The 21979-nt window shown below is 27.4% G+C and overlaps 1 protein-coding gene across 1 annotated transcript in view; it reads right to left on the bottom strand.

Moving 5' to 3' along the window:
* Nucleotides 1-21489, bottom strand: part of LOC149876800 (uncharacterized) — a 41971-nt gene extending 20482 nt beyond the window's left edge. The window contains exons 1-4 of the mRNA XM_090075128.1: nt 21195-21489; nt 13890-13940; nt 1717-1747; nt 1350-1630 (exon numbers count right to left, since the gene is read on the bottom strand). Coding sequence (XP_089931254.1) covers nt 1350-1630; nt 1717-1747; nt 13890-13940; nt 21195-21480 — 649 coding nt within the window. The 5' untranslated portion in view covers nt 21481-21489. The remainder of the gene's footprint in view (nt 1-1349; nt 1631-1716; nt 1748-13889; nt 13941-21194) is intronic.
* Nucleotides 21490-21979: the final 490 nt, after the last annotated feature.

The raw sequence follows: 21979 nt of genomic DNA, 5'->3' as shown, positions 1-21979 counted from the left end.
TTTAATTATGAAAAATCATAATAACACAAAATATCAGTGAGGAATTCACCATAATTTACTAAATAATTTTTGTTTATTAAGTCTTTAAGTTTTTAGGATTTTGAAATGTTTCCTCCTTCAGCTTTGATCACCGTCTTCAGACGATGCCTGAACCTCTTGCAAGTGTACTTGATATACTCGATGGCTGGAGTGCTTTGCCTGACAGATCAAATTGGTGTATTCTGGGACTTCCTCAATTTTAGGGTAGAGAGGTATTTGTTTGCCCTGCTTTTATGAGCCTGATCCACAGTGAAATACCATTTTTTTTGTATTTTTAAGAGAAAAATATCTGTACCAGAATTACCAGTGTTTTTCTCTTGAAAATACAAAGAAGCTTGTTACTTTTTGAAGCCACAATGTTTTAAAATATCGAATTTAAAGAAGCATTTATTTTCTCTCGGTTTGGTTCAAAGGTGCTCATGGATAATTCTCCTAATGGTCTTCTCCAAAACATTAATCTCTTACCATCGATCTCATGATCTTGAGTGGATTCCAGCCCAAACCTGCATGGAAAGTCATGAGCACTTCTTCTTCAAAAATTTCTTCTTCCATTGTTTCATGAGAGGTAATCACAAAAAATAATATTAAAGTTCTATTAGATACCGGTTGTGGTTACCAGAGATAAAAAAATTCAGAAATATTAAGCTATATCACACAACCTAAATTGAAAAAAACGTTTGGGTAGGATGGCGATCTGTAAGCAGTAAAAGAGACAAATCGAGCATCCAGATTATGGAAGACTACTACCAGTAGTTGTTGACTTTTATTGAAAAGAATTCGATATTGTTTTCACAAATTTGATTTTCTAGTTACATTAAAGCATACAGTTTCACAAGCACTTGAATCCATTTCAGGACAACATAAATAGAAAGAGGAAATTTATTACGTTAAAAACTTAGTAACAAAATTATGTAAATTGCTGTTTTAATTTCAATAATCTACTACATATTAAAAAAAGAAAAATTTAGTCCCCAAGATCTTAAATGGGTCTAGACCCCTCAAAATTACCCCTTTGCTCTGTTTTTGACCCTAAGCAGTTTTTTTAGATCTTAAAAAACACATCTTTCTAAATCTGTAAGATATTTAGTCTTCAAAAGATTTTGTTTGAATGCCACAACATCAAACTTGAAGGTCTAACATCTTATTCATTAAGTCTTAATAACATCAATCACATACTCTTATAACATTCAGTCAATCAATAGAAAAAAATGAATTATTAAATCTATTTGGAAATTGTAAAATTGATTCACATTCATTTTAAACTTCTCTTATGTTATTGTTTTTGAAAATTAAAAAAAAGAATTGCATACCTGAAATTAATACCTTTTCACAAAAAATGGGTCTGTCTTGAAATGAAAACTTGAAATCTGTTTTAACTGTGCAACTTAAGTTCTCAATTTTGACTAGCATTAAATCCTCCCTTTTCTCTGAGAAATAAAAATTTGACCTGTTACTTTCATAACATTTTTTAAATTTCACATTTTCCCATCGGTCTCCAGCACTAGGTTTAAATTCCACTTTTGTGAGCTCTTCGGTGCTTTTCTGTAAATTCAATTTGAATACACAGCCTTCAGGAATATTTCTTTTAACTCTAAATTAAACATAACTTTCATATTTTTTTGAAATTTTCAATTTTCTTTTGCATAAAAAAAGTTGTCCAATTGGAAGAATAGTTACCTCTCATTTCCTTCATTATGCAACATTTTGTCTAAAGAAATTGAAACAGTTTACAATCAAATTACTTTGAGCAGAAAGCAAAAAAACAAATGCACATTCTCGCAGAAAAATATTTACTTTAACGGAACTTAAGTAACATCTTCAGCTTACATTTTGAAATATTTTTTTTGCTAATTGCTACTTTTATGAAAAAAAAAGAAAAAAAAAAAAAAAGAAAAAAGAAAATGGTTTTTGAAAAGCTCGTTTTCTTCTTCTCAACTCTAAGGTAGACCCTACATTAGATTTAAAAAAATAATTTTGTAATGCTTATTGCAAGTGCCAGTAAAATAGATTTAAACTACACAACACTCTAAAATCACAAAAAAATACTTTTTTAGAGTGATTATTACAATGACTTATGAAACTATGATTAATAAAACTGAAAGTTTCTTTTACTTTGTGTGAAGGAAAATGTTTTCAGGAACAAAACTACAAACTTGATGTGTTTTTTTGAATTAATTTACATTTCTTTTGATTTTGCACAACCCTCTGATCTTTTAAATTTGAAAGCTTTCTTTTTATATTTTGATTATTGCTTTTGAATCTCTAACTTTCTTGTGGGTTCTCTAAGAAAATAATTTTTTTAGCATGTTGTTAATACTAACATAAAATATTGAACTCAAGTTCAGCATATAAGCTTGAAGAACAATGACAATGTAATCTCTTAAATATTCCTTTCAATAGATCTTGTTTCTAATTGCTAATTTTTATTTTAAAAACATTAAAATATTTACTATATATGCACATACGTAAAACATGCTAGTGTAGAGAATAACATTTATCATTTATTAACAAGAATAGCAAAACAAAGAAATACCAAATTTTCTATAAAACTGACATTTCATAAAACTATTATAGTTAAGATAAACTTTTTACTGGTCTAAGTGTAAAAGTGGCTCATTTAATAATTGTTGAAAGACAAAATTTTATTTAATACTGAAGGGATACTTTTCCACACTTCTACCTTTTTATTAAACCAATTTTTTTAGCCAGGAGTAATATTGTACTTTCTAAAATAGCTTCTCTTGTAAATTCTTGCAAAATTCAAATTAAATTTTTTTCCCATTTGAAATAGAAAACTTTTATCAAAAGCACGATATTTCTCAAATATTTATCGTAAGTTATTACCTTTTTTTCATTCAAAGACAAAACTATGTATTAAAGTTTTATTTTGCTTCAAAAATTAGATGCTCTTACTGACCAAGTAAATGTCTATCAGTTATCATCACCTTATATTCTGTTGCACTGTGAATGAATTGTTTATTTGTGGACATTCATGCTCATGTGTTTGTATTCTTGCTAAGACAATTACGATTTTGACCTTCACAGTTATCAAGAAATTTTGCAAAAAACATGAACTACTCACAAAGATGTTAGAGCCTGCTGCAAATTCATTTTAATCATTCATTGCATAGCAGAGTATTTGTGTACACAGCAGAAAAACAACAATTGTTCATTAGTGATTTAAAGGTTTTCAGTTACAAGTACATAATTCACACAAAGACAATTCTACTCACCAAAATGTATTTATAAATCATTTTGAAACTTACTTTTAGTTTAATTTACTAACAAATTTTAATAGAAGCTTGTATAGAATTTCTTATATACTTTGATTTTGAAAAATGCATAAATAACTTGATATCATTTAGCTAACAACATGGTTTTTTATTTTTTAACCTCTAAATGTTCCGTATTTTAGAATTCTTTTTTTAAACTGAAAGCAAATTCGTAACAACAATCAATCAGAGACAATATCTCTGATTAGTTTCTACAAAAAAAAACATTTTTCTTCAAGCTTATATGCTGAACTTGAGTTCAATATTTTATGTTAGTATTAACAACATGCTAAAAAAATTATTTTCTTAGAGAACCCACAAGAAAGTTAGAGATTCAAAAGCAATATTATTCAAAATCTAATAAAGCATTTACTTGTCTTTCACTATTTTTTAAATTTTCATTTCTTCACTTTTGATGATGTAATAATAAGTTAAAAATTAGTTACTTTATATTCAAATAATGTTAATCATTTAATCAATGAAATCAAACTAGAATAATTTTAAAGAGACATCAGCCGCATTTATAATAGGAGAGAAAGAGAGAAATGTAAAAAAATAATACAACTTTATTTTGCCAGAATAACTTCATTCAATTAAGATATAAATGACTTAATTTAAAAATATCATGAGCAATAAATACAAATAAGGATATCAACAACAAAAGTAATAATCAAACCATTGCTAATAATAATAACAAAAGTAATGGTAGTAATAATAATAAAAACAATAATAATGATAGTAAAATTAGTAATAAAAGCTATAATACCAAAATAAATAACAATAATATAAGCAATAAAAATAATAATATTAAAGATAACAACAACAACAAAAACAGCAAAATTAAAAATGTTAACAATAATAAAAATAGTGAAAATAATATAAAACTAACAAAAATTGTGTAGAAGGGTATAGAAAGAAGGAGGAGAACGTAGTTAGATTGGCTATAGCAGATGTAAATACAGTAGATATAACTTCTCTGATGAGTGTTACTATTTTAGGGCTGTGTATCAGTTGCACTTTTAGAAATCATAAAGAGAGCGATGCACATTATTACAACTTTTGAAAAACTTTCTTTAAAAAACCGTTAGAACTTTTAAAAGAACCTTAATGAATGGGGCAGTTTTTGTAAAATGCATTTTTTGAGGTTGATAAATTTGTTTAAAAATTACTTTGAAAATAGTTTGATAACTATTAACTCTCGTACTATGATAAACAAAAACAAAGAATTTGATTCCGCATATGGGTATTGGTAAAAAGAGAGTTTTATTGGACCATGGCATTTGTCCCATTCATTAAGAACTACTCATTGAATGGGACAAAAAAAATTATTGAATGGGACAAATCTAAAAAATTAATAAAAGAAGAGAGGTCCTAAGTAAGTTTCAAGGTAGTCAAGCAGTAAGGGTAGTTTCTACAATTAGGGAACCCGAAAAAGCTATAAATATAGCAAAATGTCTGCAAATATTGACAAACCTAAAATAATTTTATTAAAAAATATATGTATATTAAAAATAAATTAAAAACACGAATAATTGTTTTTAGTAAAACAAAAAGCGTTGTTTAAATGCTTAGATATAATACCCAGTAATGACACATTTCCAATAGGGAAATGAGTCATTGCCTACAGCATCCCTATGCTAAATTATAAATTAGAAATAAATAAACAATTTTATACCATATAAAGTATCTAGTTTACTTTCAAAAAACTCAATAACAAAGTATCTTATTAGATATTTAAAAAATTCATTTTATTTATGTTTAACCAAAATACAAAAATCAACAATTATTGTTTGTTGCAAAGTACATGAAATAAAAACCAATAAATCAAAGAAAGTGTAGAAGATATTAACAGTCAAATTCACATAGTTCGCATTCATAATAACGCTTCTTGCTGTTATTATTACAATTACCACATATCCACCATTGACAAGTAAAACACTGAATCCAAGCAGGCCCAAAAACCAAATATATGCAAATGCAAATATTTAAATACAAACATTAAATATATAATTAAAATACACACAGATATACACACACATATATATGTATGTATATGTATAATACATATACATACATATAGTATATGATATACATACATATGTGTGTGTGTGTGTGTGTGACTAGATATACATAAATGTATATAAATACAATAAATAACTACAAAACAGGAATTATAAGTAAGTGTGTGTATCTATACATATATATATACATATATATATACATATATATATATATATACATATATATATGTATATATATGTAATATATATAATATATATATCTAATATTCGCTATCTTTTTAATACTCAATCAACACATATCTAATTAAACATTTATACATATTTATACATATTATAAATATCATACATCAACATATCTAATTAAATATTTAAAATTAATTTTATTTAATAAACTATTGATCGACTCAACTTTAAAGAATACTAAATAAAAGATTTTAATAGAGATTTAGTTCTCTCAACTCTGAATATAATATTGAATTTTAGCTAATGCATTGGTCACACTTGAACCATATTCTAACATCAAATCAAAACGTATTTAAAAATAAAATTATGTGTGACCATAACTAAGTTGCCGAAATATATTTTTCTGCTTTTTTCACATCAGGCCATTTGGAAAAGTCCCATTCAATAATCAATACTTTGTCCCATTCAATATTCTATATTCACAAATGACAGGACAGGCTAAAAACAGTAATACCTAACCGCTAATGTTTTACAAATTTAAAAAGTAGAGGCATTTGGGTGTTTAAAAATGGAGTTTCATTTTCCATAACTTTAGTAATCGCTGCAAAATCAGACACAGAAAATTGTTTATAAAAATTACTTATTGTTCTTCAAAACACAATAACATCCAATCCCATTATGTTTAGACCATAATAGAAATAAAGATTTGGTCTGTTGAATGGTTGTATCAAACACTTCTCACCACAGAAGTCTGGATAGCCAACCGTAGATGCTTCTATGCAAATTTGGTTTTGTCCCATTCAATAATTGTCCCATTCATTAAGGTTCTCCCCTAATTTAAATCTAGACTCACGACATCTTTGTTTGATTTAATACCACAAATATTTAGCTGTGGAACAGGAATCAGAGCAATATCAAAGTCTAAATCTAATTATAATGCTTCTCTTTGAATGAAAAATAATTTTTTAATGTTTAGTGAAGAATGTGAAAGAAATTTGATTTAAATTGAACAATAAAATGATGTCTTAAAAAACAAATGCTTAGAGTGCTTTTTTTAAATCGAGTGAATGATAGAGTTTTCAGGATTTAACAGACAAATTTTATCTGTTTTTGTTGAATAACTTAACATTTCAGATATTTCTTTTGGTTTTTCACATACCTCTGATCTTCTACATTTGAAAGTCTTCTTAAACTTTTTTGAATCTGTCCCTTGGCTCGCTTTTTTCAATGTTCCATTAGCTTTCCTTTACGGTATTATAGATTAATTTGACAAAAACTAAACATCACTTGATAATGCGATAGTTATTTGTGGTGATGGAACTAGCCTAAATACTGGTAAGAGCTATCAAATGGGACATACTTACTGATTACATTCTTTGAGTCTATGCTCCATTATAACATTTTATAAAATTGGAGCTCCAATCCAATATGAGGGCAAAACACTTGTGATGCTTAAGTCAGTTCTTACATTTTTGTTCTGAAAGTCGTCCACTTGTAGTTGATATATGTATTCAGAGAAATACATATTTTAGCTACATCCAGAAAATGTCTTGCTAATGTTGGTTGATGATCAAATAGTATTTAGAGAAGTGGCAGCTAGAAGAATTAATTTTTCATTACTTTTGTAGAATTCACATCATGGCAATCCCCTTTTGGAAATTCTACAGAATTCCCAAAAGGGGATTGCTGGATGATGCTGGATGATTGCTATGACGCTGGCAGCAAAATACATAATGGATTGCTATGATGTATTTTGCTTCAATACAACCTACAAAAGCTACATTTTGGTTTGAGATATAGAAGTCATTCAGACAAATTCTTGTTGCAAAAGTCTTCACTCTTTTTATGGGATTTTTTAAGTTTGCCTAAAGTTTATCTTTTTGAACAGCTCTCAAAAACATACAGATGTTTAGGCAAATTGAATTTTGAAAACAGCTACCAAGATATTAATATACCTTTTGTGATAATTTATTGAAGTGCTATGGGACTGGTTTTATTTGATTCTGAAATCTGCACAACCAAGGATGTTGAGATTACTTTCTTACCCAAATTTTTAAAATGTATTTAAGCCTTAAGCAATAAGGTCATTAGGATCAAAAATCTTTGTTTGAGCAGTTTAGGAACAAATATTGATATTTTTCAGTTGAGCGAATGCAGTAATTGTGATCTAGGATCATGGACATCGTTGTGATTTTTTTCTGCTATCCCAAATCAAGACAATAACATGAGAATTGTATCTGCAATCCTTGAGTGATTTCTCCATAGCTAGAATCATGTCAATGAAGACAGTCAACATTTTTAACTGTTCCAACATGTTTGATATCAATGGATAGCAGTTTATAAAATCAATTTAAAGTGAAGTAGCATTTTCCTTCAAGACTTTAATACAGTAGAGATTATATTTAAACTTTCTGAAGGGTTCTTGAACATCCTGAGTTTTTGTGACAATCAGTGTTAGCCGCACTTATCTTCAATCTATTTATCAATAAATTCATAGTTATTTTAAACTTTTTAGCACTTTCAGAGTTCTTAATTGATCACAAATAAAATCTATCCACAAGTGAAAAATGTAAAAGGCTTTCAAAAAAATTCTTTTAATAGGTGTTCCCTCAAAAATGGAACTTCAATAAAATATTGAAAACCATGCATATATTTTTTTTTTAAAAAAAAAAAATCAAACTGAGTCCATCAATTCTTCTCAAAAAGAAAAACTGAAATTTATTATTTCTTAAAACACATTTAAGTGGTGACACCATAAATGAACTATGAAGATAAAGAGGAAAATGGTTTTTTTAAAAAATCTTTAAAAAATCTTTTACTTCAACATAAAGAAGCCTTCAACCATTAGTAAAACTTATTGAAATTTTCTAGCACCAAATTGTTAAGTATTAAGAAAATTAAAAAACTTAATATGATAAACTGGCGTTGAATAGAGGAAGAGTGTAGTTTCCAGGAAAACTATTGAAAAATGTAACTAATATCAAAGTTGGTACATTGAACTGGATATCTCTTGTCTTCATTAAATTTGAATTATAAAGTTAAGCTTTATCCTGAAAACATTTTCCTTCTTTAGCTGGTTGTAAGTTAAAGTTATATTGCTGACATTATATCGCAAATATATTATTCAAAAAGTTCTTCAACACTAAAAAATGTTCATTTAGAAAAATTATATTTGCGTCAATAGCACATTTTTTTCTTGCATCATTAGATTGACTGACTATGATAACTTTCACCTCCTTTTTTCCAATTATGATAATTATAGGATAAATCTTTGGAATTATGTTAAAAACCATCAAGATTTAGTCCTTATCGATATAGGCCAACTCATAAGTGGCTCCCAGTGAGTTGCTTGCTGGATAGGCTTGCAGAATTAAATTTTGCATAATATAGCCTTCACAGTCCCAATTAATGATAGAACTCTAGAATTGGCATGAAATTTGTGGAAGTTTATCAGCTGTGACCATTATTGGGCACAGAACGACTCTTTTTTGCCTAGAATCAGTTTGAGAACTCTCAAAAACTCTGAGATTCAATCAGGTTTATAAAGTTTTAGATGTTTTGACAACGCAACATACAGTGAGAATAGAACTTAATTGTACAAAGTAATTTTTGCAATTTATTTTCCTAAAACTTGCTCTTATCTTGATTAATAATGAAAATAACTGAACCAATTTTTTTAAAATTTATTAGAGCTATTTCTTATTTATAATTAATCAGTAAAAATATTAGAAAATGTGTTTGTTATACAATTTTTGATTTTTTACTTGAACAGGTATTAAATTGCGTGCAGAAAAATTAATTGTACATAACGGTTTATTTATTTGTTATGAATGTTTATGGTTTTTTTAATATATAAAATATCAATTTTATTATTGAATTTATATTTTTAGAATATTATTTTCAGTAATTAATAACATTTTTGATAAAAAAAAAAGTCATTAAAAACACTGTTCATCAAACATTATGGCACCCAAAGGTAAATATTTAAATACTACTCAACAAAAGCTGGTTATAGACTTGGTTAAACAAGGAAATGATTTGCTATATTTTTTGTACTTTCAAACCGATTTTTTTAATTATTCTTAAAATTTCTCAATCATCTCATAAGGTTGCCTTCAGCTTTCGTCCTCATCCAGTACAAATATTAAACATTTCATATTGTTTTTATTTATTTACAATGGCTCATACTGTGGTAAATGGAATATTTGTAAGTTCTTTAACTTTTCTATAAAAAAAAACAAGTTAAACAAGGATTTTTGCGCAAAGGACACTGTGCCAATTGCATCGATGTGATTGGAGTAGCGCCCTTTGATCATCATCCAAATCATCTGAAAAACTTAATAGGAAACACAATTTCACTAACATCAAAAAGAAATCGCATTCATAAAGCAGGGTTCAGTGAATGTATAGGTTGGAAAAAACCGTTTTTAACAAAAAATCATATGAAAAGAAGATTGAATTTTGCAAAAAAGTATTATTTAATGCCAGCATCATTTTGGAAAAAAGTTCTTTGGTCTGATGAATCCAAGTTTAATTTTAAAAAAGCTGATGGTGCACAGAGAGTTTGGCGAAAGAGGGGTGAAGCATTTGTTTTGAGTTGCACGAGAGGAACAGTTAAACATGGTGGTGGAAGTGTAATGTTATGGGGTTGTATGGCATGGAATGGTGTTGGTAAACTAGAATTTATTGATGAAACTATGAATGATGATTTCTATAACAACATGTTAAAACAAAATTTAAAATCTTCTGCTAAAAAACTTAGATTGGGAAACAGTTTTTTGTTTCAACAAGAAAATGATCCCAAAATATACTGCTAAAAAAACTAACCTTTTTTGATGAAAATGGCATAAACATTTTAGAATGGCCTTCACAGAGCCCAGATTTGAATCCAATAGAGTATTTATGGACTTTATTAGATAAAAAAAATAGGTAATGAAGCATTTAGAAAAAAGAAGATTTGAAGAAAGCTATAGTTAAGTCATGGTCTAATATCAACAATAATCAAATCAAATGTCTAGTAGAATTAATTCTGAAACGCTTGTTAGATGTAATTAAAGCAAAAGGAGGACCAACTAAATATTAAAGTAAATTATTAAAATATAAAAACTTAAAACTGTGTATCAGTTATTTTAATAAACTGGCATTTTTTTTTAGCTTTTAACCTATAATGTTTTTCTTGTACAATTATTTTATGTGCTTTTTTTTTTATTCCCTTCATTTTGTTTCAAATTCTTAACCAGATAATTCAAAAGCATAAAGGCAAATTTAACAATTTTTTTTTAAAGGTTTTTTACCAAATGAATAATTGGAGAAAAAAAAAGTTCTTTATAATTAGTGCATGATACAGTATTTTATTCAAAGATGTTAATTTTATTGAAAAATTACATTGTACAATTAAATTCTGTTCTCACTGTGAACACTTAAAAAAGTTTACTAACTTTTTCATCACAAAGATAATTTAATAATGACTTTAGTCTAAGTGTTGAGTGAGTTTATTTAGTAATAGACGTAGTAAATCCCCTGTTATTTTATTGGGAAGACTGTTAAATGTCAATTGTCTCAAATACATCTATATCAAAGAAACCCTGGTTAGATTTTAGAAGTTAATTAACTATATTGTTTTGTAAAAACCAGAGAGACTGAATCAGTTTAAAGCTTTTTTCAAAAGCAAAAATTAACAATAATTAAGCACAATTAATAGAGAGATGCTTATTTAGGAGAACTGTTCCAAAAATATTGGGACATTAAAATCTACATAAAGCCTATTTTACTAAGATTTAAGAAATATCCAAACATTGGTAAAAACGTTTTACATCCATTTATCAAGATAATTGCTTAATTTCCAAGTTTTTTATAATTTCAAATTTTTATTTTTTATACTATTAATACTCTTGCCTCTTTTTTTCTTTAATGTTCTGCTTTACAAATCAATTGATTAAATGAAAAATTGAAAAAATATGAACCAAAAGTAAATTAAAAATATATTTTATCTAAATGGAATCTGATATTTATGTTAAGCTAGTATCTTAACTGCCATTAAATACAAACAAATACAAATAGTTTTTGGTACATAAACCTGAATTATGCGTTAGGGAAGCAAGGTATGAATACATTTTCTTTTTTATAGATCTAATATAGAATAATATTCATTTAAACTTTATTCTGTATAATACTTTCAAGCTCATTAAGTTCTACTAAAAAAAGGTAAAAAGAAAATTAGAAAATATTACTCAGAAGCATGTGTTTGTATATTAAGCTACTAACCAATTTTGCACTGTCACTTATCTGCAAACCAAATAAAAACAACTATAAGGGTTTAGCAAACCATATATACTGTGAGAAAAGTCATCAAATGACAGGAAAACTAATTAACTATTTCAGCTAAATTTCCCTAAAGTTCTTCGTCTTCACTGAGAAATAAAAAGTTGACATGTTCTCATAATCATTTTTATATTTCACATTGTTGCTTTTTATACTTTCTGATTGTCCTCTAGTACCATGTTTAAATTCCAAAATTGTGAGTTTTTCTGTGCTTGTCTGTAAATTCAACTTGATTACACAGCCTTCTAAAATATTTTTTTCAACTCTACATTAACCAAACTTTTCATACTTTTTTGATAATTTTAAAATCATTTTGAGTAAAATATGTTCTCCTGTTGCTTTTCTTAAATTCTTCTTGTCAAAAATCTAAAGCTAAAAAGATTAATTATAGCTTATCAACATTATTGAACAAGTGCCCAATGTTTTATCTTTCAATCATTTCCTTTATTAGGTACCATTTTGTCTAAAGAATAATTGAAACAGTTTAAAAACAAAATAATTTGAGCGGGAAAGGAAAAAATCAACGCAGAGTAACTTCAGGTAAATGTTGTCTTTTGCAACAGTTTATTATTATCTTGACTTCCGCTTACTTTTTGAAAAATTTTATTTTGCTAAGTGCAAGTTTTACAAAAAAATTACAACAAATAGAAAATTTAAAATTTCTGGTAAAATTCGTTTTTTGATTGCAAAGTTTTTTTTCATCCTTCTTCCATACTAAGTTAAAAATAATCATAGGAATAAAGACAAAAACTGTCATGTTTATTTTTTTTAAAAGTATTAATTACAAATCATGTTAGGAGTGTGGTAAGAAGGAGAAGGTCGTTGGATTTGTTACAGCAGATATGAAAACAGTAGATATAGCTACAATCTATCTGTCTAACTGCTTAAGAGTCTAACTGTTTAAGGGCTGTGCAACAGTTGCACTTTTAGAAACTATAACAAGAGCAATGATATTATTACAACTGTTGCAAAACAAAATTGACTTTATTGTATTAAAAATAAATACTGAAAGGCTGATTTTAGCAATTGCTAATAATGAATTGAAAATGTTTGGTGCATTTAATAAAAAGTTATTTTTATTGAGAGTGATACTAACACCTTTACGAAAGTCTAAGTTTGCTTTGCTTCCCAGAAATGTGATGAGATTGATAGTAAATTTGCAACTAAATTAGGCTTGAAAGCATCCAACAGGTTATCTGTTCCATTTAAGCATAATATACACTCTCTGTGAATGCGCAATGCTTATTAAAAGATAACACAAGAAATGTTAGGAAAAAAAATTTGAAAAAATTAACCAACATATGGACAAGTTACAAACTTCTCCCATTTTGTGTTTCCAGTCTTTTCAATATAACAAGTTAGTATTTTATCGGGTTTTTCATCTAATTGTATTTAATACCTAAACTAAGAGTGTACCATTTTGTACCAATTGATTCCACTAAGTGTATGAAATGGCTATTGCCAGCCTGTTTTGCAAAGATGTATGTATTTGTAAACTTTTTGAAATTTATAATAAATTTGAACTTTGTCATTTAAGGGCATATTCAAGCAAATATAATTACTTTTGCTTCTTCTTCTAATTATGGTTTTCATTTGACTGTCATTTATAAACATTAAATTGTAATAGCACAACAATTTAAAAAACTTATTTGCTAAATACAGTACAATCTCTCTAATTCTAATCACCTTAATTCGAAAGCCTCCATAACTCGATTAAATGTAAAGACACCATGAAATGTGCTTAAGAAGAGTCAACTTTCTATAATTTGAAAATCTCTCTAATTGGAACTTTTATTTTTCCCCATAAATTTTGAATTAGAGAGATTGTACTGTATTTTAATTATTATGCTGGGATTTCACACCATCACAGCTGATAAATAGCATAACATATCATAGTATTGCACTATAAATCTTATGTAAGTTTAGTTCTCAAATTAAACTCAAGCAATAACAGATTAATTTTTAGAATTAATCTGTTTTTGTATTTACAAGTATTGTGTATTTACAAGGTAAGCAACAATCTGTATTATATCAAAACATAAAAAAAAATTACCAGTAACATCTTCACTGATACTTGCACAGGAGTTCATTTTGTTTCTTCGTTCTGAAAATGTAAAAAATTAAAGCAATCAAGAACTTGAAAAACCCTTATATTAAATTATACTGTTTGTATAACTTATCTTCTCATATTATTTATTATATGTAGGGAAAGGAAACATTTAAGTTTTTTCTAAAACTGGTTTTTCGAATAAACCGTGGTTTTTAATGTTTTAAAAACCGGTTTTCCGGTTTTCTAGTGTATCTTTTTATAATATATATTTCAGGGGAACAACAGCAGCAAAAACATAAATATATATAGCAACAATGTCATATACGTACATTGAATACAATTGAGCAGCAAAAAAATAAGTCTTTTTAATGGTTAATTTTACGCTTCTTAAGACAATAAGCACGTAAAAAACATAAAGCATTGAGTGTTTCATCATTTAACCTTGACCTCAGTTTAGTGACAAATAGACCACTTGAAGAAAATGACCTTTCAGCCTCCACACTTGTTACTAGGATTGACTTCAAAGCCGTGTGCAACAAATCTAAGTTGCTTGTTTGTTTTTTTGTTTGCTCAAATACTGCCATTTCTTTGAACATTAGTTTGGAAGTTGATTCTATTTTTTGTTTCTTTGGTGAAACCCCTTTGACTGTCTCTCTAATGGAGAGCTCAAGCTCATCTGACAAGGAAGTAAATTGCTATACTTGTTCCTGACTAGTTTCATTCTATGACAAGTTTTCCTCATCTATAGACTCACCTATCTTTTGCTTAAACAAACTTGATGCAGTAGTAGCAATTGCATTTCTCTTTGGCATGGAATTTTCGAAAATATCATGAGTTGCTCCATTAATGACATTAGGATTTTTCAGATATTTAACTAAGTTTACTAATATAGCATTCCTCCTCTCAGTGACTCTTTTAGTAAATGAGTCAACTAGCTCTTGACTAAAGGTGTTTTTCTGACATTTTAGCTGTTTGAAAATGAACTTCAGATGAGAGCAAGTTCGAATTTCTTCTGCAAAGTGCTTCAGCACCAACCTTGATTGGTTCTAAAGCATTTATTAGATTTTGTAAGGTGGTAAATTCAGACTCAGAAATCAAAATGTCGCTTGATAACTCAATCAGTGACATTTGAATACATTTCTTAAGGGTAACAAATCTTGAAATCATATCTAGTAAACTGTTCCAATGTGTCTTAGAGTCTAAGATTAGCTGCAGCTCCTTTTTAAACTCAGACTGAACATGCTTTTGCAGAATCATGTCATTTTTAACTGGAGACTTTCGAAACAGTCTGACACATTTTCTGACCTTGTTGATGAGTTCTGTGACATCCTCCCTGATCATTGGAAGAGCTGATGCACCTGCTTCTGCTAAAACTTCTAATCCTCCTTTCTCATCGTTGTCATCAACTTCTTGGTCCTCCTCTAGAATAGTGACTTGCTCAGGTGTGCCATTATCTTCTTTCCTAGATTGTTTATATAGAACATCACAGACAGCCAAGTAGATTCCATGTGCGAGGCAGAGCTGGTAAAATTGAGCTACCAAATTTTTTCATTACAGCAGCTCCATCTGTGGTTACTGCAACAATATCACAGGCAAAACGTAGCCCAAATTCTTTCAGTTTCTCGTCAACAATTACACAACATTTCTCTGCTGGCATAGACCCATGTACCCAGATCATTCCAAGGTTCCAATAATCACCTTCCATATGAACATTTATGTTCATATATCTTCTGTTTCTGGATGAAGTATACTCATCAAGGGTTGAGCTAAATTTGTGACTAACAAGCTTCTTTTCTGCAAATTGCTGCTGATATGTTTTCTTGATATCTTCATAATGTTTCATCAGCAGAGTCTTAATCGATTTAGCATCCTTGGGCAATTTGTATCCTTGTGTCTCTAGAGCTGTTCTCAAGCGTTGACTAGTCGAGAAAACACAAAAGGGAAACCCATCACATAAAATAAGCTCAGGCAAAACAACATCAACAAGATCCTTTGTCTTAAAAAACGAATCAATAGGTTTGATGACTTCGAGTTTCCTCTCAGGAGTAACAACTGCAGCAAATGCGATGTTGTGCTTTGTCCTCAGGTGATTCCTCATGGAGCTTGTGGTTCCTCCTTTGCACTTAATTTCTTGGTTACAGAGCTTGCACTTGGCCAATTCAAGCTCTTTTGGGTGCAAAAAGTGCTTCCAAACTGATGTGTTATCCTTGTGGACTTCAGAAAACGATATTTTTGTTTTTGTGAAAATTTGTTTCACTTTTTTACCTCACAAATTGCAGTAACTTACTGTTAAAGTTCAATTGGAAGCAAATTTAATGTTTTCATTTATTTTCTTGAGCAACTTCACATCAAGAAAAGTGGTTTAGAATTGCCAAATAACCAAGTAAAATTTGTACAAAAGATATACAGTATAATCTCTCTAATTTGAATCTCTTTAGTTTGAAAATCTCCATAATTCAAAAATGGAAACTGTGATCAATTATTTTGTAAAACATTGCAACAAAGAAGCAGCCAATAATTAGCAATTTGATATCTAAAAATTGATTTGGTTTAGCTAAATTGCTAATTAATAAGGTAAATTCCTTGTGGCATACTATTAAACTGTCTGATGAGTTAAAAGTTGATTTTGTGATCTTTAAAAAATGTAAAAAGAATATTGCGTTAATCTAACAATACTTTGGATTAAAATTTCAGTAATATTGTTGTAAAAACGGTAGCAAAATACTGAAAACAACTTAAAAATTTGCAACACCAATTAGATTTTATTCACAAATAAACTTGCAAAAGCAACTTGTGAAGTAATTCAAAATAAAGGAGGAAATGAAAATTAATAAAAAACAAAAGTTTTTAAATCTTATCATCTGTTTAATGATAACAGCAACAGCAACAGCAATAACATAAATAATAATAATAATAATAATAATAATAATAATAATAATAATAATAATAATAATAATAATAATAATAATAATAATAATAATAATAATAGTAATAATAATAATAAGTACAAAAACAAATATACTACTGTTGTAATGTTGATAGAAATAATAGTATTAAAAACAATAATAATAATAAAAAACAAAATATCATCATCATCATCATCATCATCATCATCATCATCATCATCATCATCATCATCATCATCATCATCATCATCATCATCATCATCATCATCATCATCATCATCATCATCATCATCATCATCATCATCATCATCATCATCATCATCATCATCATCATCATCATCATCATCATAATTATCTGTATTATAGTTGTTAATATTCTTCTTCTTTTTTATATTGCCTTTTTTATTGATGTTATCATTTTAAATATAACAATAATTACAAAAATAAAAAAAACAACATATTAGTTATATTTATAATAGTGATAAAAAAAAATGATAACATCAATAAAAAAGGCAATATAAAAAAGAAGAAGAATATTAACAACTATAATACAGATAATTATGATGATGATGATGATGATGATGATGATGATGATGATGATGATGATGATGATGATGATGATGATGATGAATAAAAATAATAACAAAATCAATAATAATAATAGATAAATGATGATAATAATATAAATATAATAATAATAATAATAATAATAATAATAATAATAATAATAATAATAATAATAATAATAATAATAATAATAATAACAATACTAATAATAACAACAACAACAACAACAACAACAACAACAACAACAATAATAATGATAATATTAATAATAATGATAATAATAACAATGATAATAATAATAACAGAAATAAAGATAGCAATAATAACAGCCTTAACAAAAATAAAATAACAAATAAGAATAATTATACGAATAATAATATAAATAAGACTAATAATAGTATAAGACTAATAATAATAATATAAGCAAGACTGCTACTAATAATATTTTAAATAAGACTACTAATGATAGTAATATAAATATCAATACTTCTTATAATAATATAAGACAAATAATAATTATAATAAAAACAAGACCAATAGTAATAATGTAAACAAGACTACTACTAAAAGTAATATAAATAAAACTACTAACAATAATAGTACAAATAACACTAACAATAATAAAATGTCTTTTATTAATAGAAATACTAATGATGCTAGAAGCAAAAAAATTAGTAATAACAAATAAAATAATAAAAAAGGTAATGCTGATAACTTCAATTCCTTTATTAAATATTTCATTTTTAGATTTCATAATTATTATTCATACATTTATGAGATAGGTTTATACTTATTTCTATGGTGATATTCTACAATTGCAAAATTAAACACAAAATTAAATTTTAAAATTATAAAACATAAAATTTTGGTTTGTTGCATAAGTATACTATTATTAAAACTAATTTTCAAGACAAATAAGCTTTAAACTGAGTAACTTCAGTTCTCATTTGAACTTATCTAAAGTTGAGCTATGTTGAAAAAATTTCAAGTTTAAAAAATCAAATGATTATAAAATAAAATATTAAAATGTAAGATTATAATCAAAAATATTTTTGCTCTATATAAATAACTTTGAAAGATTATGATTTGCTAATTTGGTTTTTTTTTTTGAGGATTAATTTATTTAAAATGGTAAATACAGCTATGCACAAAAAATTACTTGAGTTGGTAATTTCAATCAAACCTTTCAGGGATTTTCAACTAAAAAAAATCAGAAAAATGAATTTAATTAATCTTTTTATTTTTAAAAGAGCAATCAATTAGCAATACAATTAGCATTAATTGGTTAAAAAAAATTAATTAAAAAAAATTAAATAAATAATTATATAATTATAAAATGAGTTGCATAAAAGTTTGAGTTAAAGTTTAAAGCATAAAAAATTTTTAAAAAATGCAAATTTAATATTTAAAGCATTCTCCTTTGGCTTGATAGCAAAGAAGAATTCATCTTGCATTAATTCAACCAATTTCATACACATCTCATGAGGCAGTTTTAACCATTACTTGTTCAGAAGTTGCTTCAAATGTCAGTTGATTGAATTCGATGGTTTACCAATTGAGTGTCAATCCATGACCAAATACTTGCTAGTGGGTTGATATCTGGTGATCTAGGGCACCAAGGCAACAAATTGATTTTTTTTGTGTTATACTATGTGCTGGGTGTGCTGGAGCCCTGTCTTGCTGGAACATGTATTGCTTGGTTCTGCCAAACAATTGCCTTATTGATGGAATCAAATGTGTTTCAAGTGTGTTTTTATAGGTATATTGGTTGATACAGCCTTTATACAGCTCACAAATAACAAAGCCTTTGTGGGAAAAACATCCCCATATGCCTACTGAGCATTCAACACCTTGTTATCTTGCTTGTAAATAGCACTCGTAATAATTCTCAGTTGCAAATTTTTTAATGTATATTCTTCCTTTGCAGTTCACAATCTGAAAATTTGACTCATTGCTCCAAATCACTTTTGCCCAATCTTCAACTGCCCAATGCAAATGTTCTTTGCAACATTGTCATCCTCTGTGTTGATTCATGATTAATAGGATAGGCTTTCTTATTACAATGTAAGACCTAATACCTTTTTTTGCTAACATTTTTCTAACGAGTTCTCTGCTTACATTTCAATTAGCAAAAAGGATTGGTTGAATATTTCAGCTAGCATTTTGTTGCTGAGCCTAGGCTGTTCTCTACTGGTTCTAAATATGCTACTTTTGCTGCAGTCACTAAGCTTTGGCGGTCTTCCAGAACAAGGCATGTCAACAACTTTACCTGCCAGTTCCCAGAATTTCACAGTTTTTTGCAGGCAAAATTTAGAAACACCCATAAGTTTACTAATTTCAACGTTGTTATGATTCTTTGATTTGACCAGTCCAATAACTTGCTACTTGATGCTCTCTGACACTGTCTTTCTATCCATTTGCAAGCAAATTGAAACTTAAAATATTGCAGTTATTCTTTAGATAATTTTTAGCAATTAAAATATTTTTTTGTAATTTTAAAATTCTTTTTTCATTTAAGAATAATGAGTATTCACTATATTTATCATTTAAAGCAATAATTAAGCATAATAATTAGTTTTGAAGTATGAAAAAACTTTTATGTCATCAGTAAAATAGATTGTCTAAGGTTCAACATTTAATGTTTTATTTTACGGAAGTAGTGTAGTATGTGTGAATATTTTTTTTCATCTATTTTATCAATACAATCAATACAAACATGAATAGCAAAAAAAAGAAAAAGATAAACTTAAAATCTATATTCAATAAACTTTAATGTTAGAAAAACTAGCACAGCGTTATGAAAAAATTTTTTGTTATTATATCTCAATTAAACTTTTGTGCATAGCTGTATAATGGGTGCTAAAACCATCATTAAATAGATTATTATTTTATGAAAAGTATTTTTACCTCTATGTCAAAGCTTAGAAGTAAAAAGGATTTTCATAATAAAAAAATCCTTTCATATGAAACAAATTTAATTCAAATAAAATAAAAAATTATTTATATTGACTTCATGAACAAAATTGTATTCTTTTTTATAAAACCATCTGATCAACTGTCTAAAAGTAAAATTACAAAAAATATACTCATAAAAGTACACGTGAATGTTCAGTTTAAAAAATAACTTGAAACTTTTAGAAGTCAACTTTAGATTTTTTTTGCATGTGGAAGAGCGAGAAAAAATTCAATAAGAATTGAAAGCTAAGTGACTTAACCAATGTGTCTTACGCCTAAAGAAGAAATCATTAAAAAAATAATAATGAAGTTTAAACTTAATTTTGAAATCTCTGCCTATGGTTGTTTCCAAAATCTAAAACCAGCAAATTATACAGTTGAGATTTCCTCAATTATGTTAATAATGGAAGAAAAGTAAGAAGGTGCAACAATTAGTTATATTAAGTCAGATATTGACACAGAACTTCATATCTTGCTTACAACAACTCACCTGCCATGACTTCGGGAGGAGGGTTCTTAAGTGATTCTATCTTATACTCAAATGAAATACCTTGAAAGTATATTTAATACAAAAGAACCTTAACAAATCTTTAATTATACTTTATTTTAGTAAGTCATATTATAAATTTACATTTATCATCAACAATAGCAAAGCAAATATCTTAAACAAAGCAGATTCTTTAAAAAATCAAGTACTTCAAATCATTTTAATTTGATTTTGAAAATGTTATAACTTATAGGATGAATTATCAACAATATTTCTGGCTAAAGTAAAACAAACTAAACTTTCATGAAACATTTGTTATACAGCTTCTAACTGAGAAATTAAAAACCTATCATTACTTAAATTATTTTAGTTAAAAAACAAATCAGGCCATACTCATCTTTTTTTCTATCCAAGTTTTCAAGTCAGCTCTTCCTGCTTGGCGCAACCCTTTTGTTAAGTCATCTAGAGTAGATGTTTCCTGGTTTCTCCACTGGCATAACATTCTGTATGCTTTCTCACCAACTTTCGTTTGCTCATGGTCAATAATATCCAGTTCAGAATCTTCTACAGATAAACAACGCCCTATATTCAACCAGTTTACCCCAATCTTTTTACTTAACTTTAACATAAACTTTGAATTGGAAAGAATGTCGTCCATTATGCATTGGTGTTTTAACATTATTATTTTTCTTAAAAGAAGATTAGCATTATTAAAAATAACTTTAGTTGGAATAGATTTTGTTGATATTGTGTTTATCAACACAATATGTTTTATAAAAACACTTGAATGAAAAAAAAAAAAAATGAAATACAAGTGCAAAGTAAAAATAAATCACACAAACTGATATAAAATTATAAAAAATTCATTGGGCACAATATTCAAAACATATAACAACTAATTCATGCATTACAGAATGGAACAATATAACTCTATAATTTTACTTAAATTTCTAATTTTTTTAAGTTTATATACTTTTGAAAATATACTACTTGCATTGCAATATGAAAAAGTCATGTATGGCCTCACATTGAGTTTAGCTGATAAGATTTTTTTTTCAAGCTTTCTGTGAAGTTCAGTTTGAGCCTGCAAAGTTAAAAAAGCTGATCCATCAGATTGCACATAAAATTCCAACTGTCGTAAAATACGGTTATCGTGGATAGTTATAATGCCAACCTAG

The sequence above is a fragment of the Hydra viridissima genome, unplaced genomic scaffold, assembly GCF_058129835.1.
Source record: "Hydra viridissima isolate aposymbiotic clone 2 unplaced genomic scaffold, HvirCarnegie_v1 scaffold_18, whole genome shotgun sequence".
In the NCBI taxonomy this organism is placed as follows: Eukaryota; Metazoa; Cnidaria; class Hydrozoa; order Anthoathecata; family Hydridae; genus Hydra; species Hydra viridissima.
Note: the sequence above shows the minus strand (reverse complement) of the source record. Positions and strands in the feature narration are given on the sequence as shown.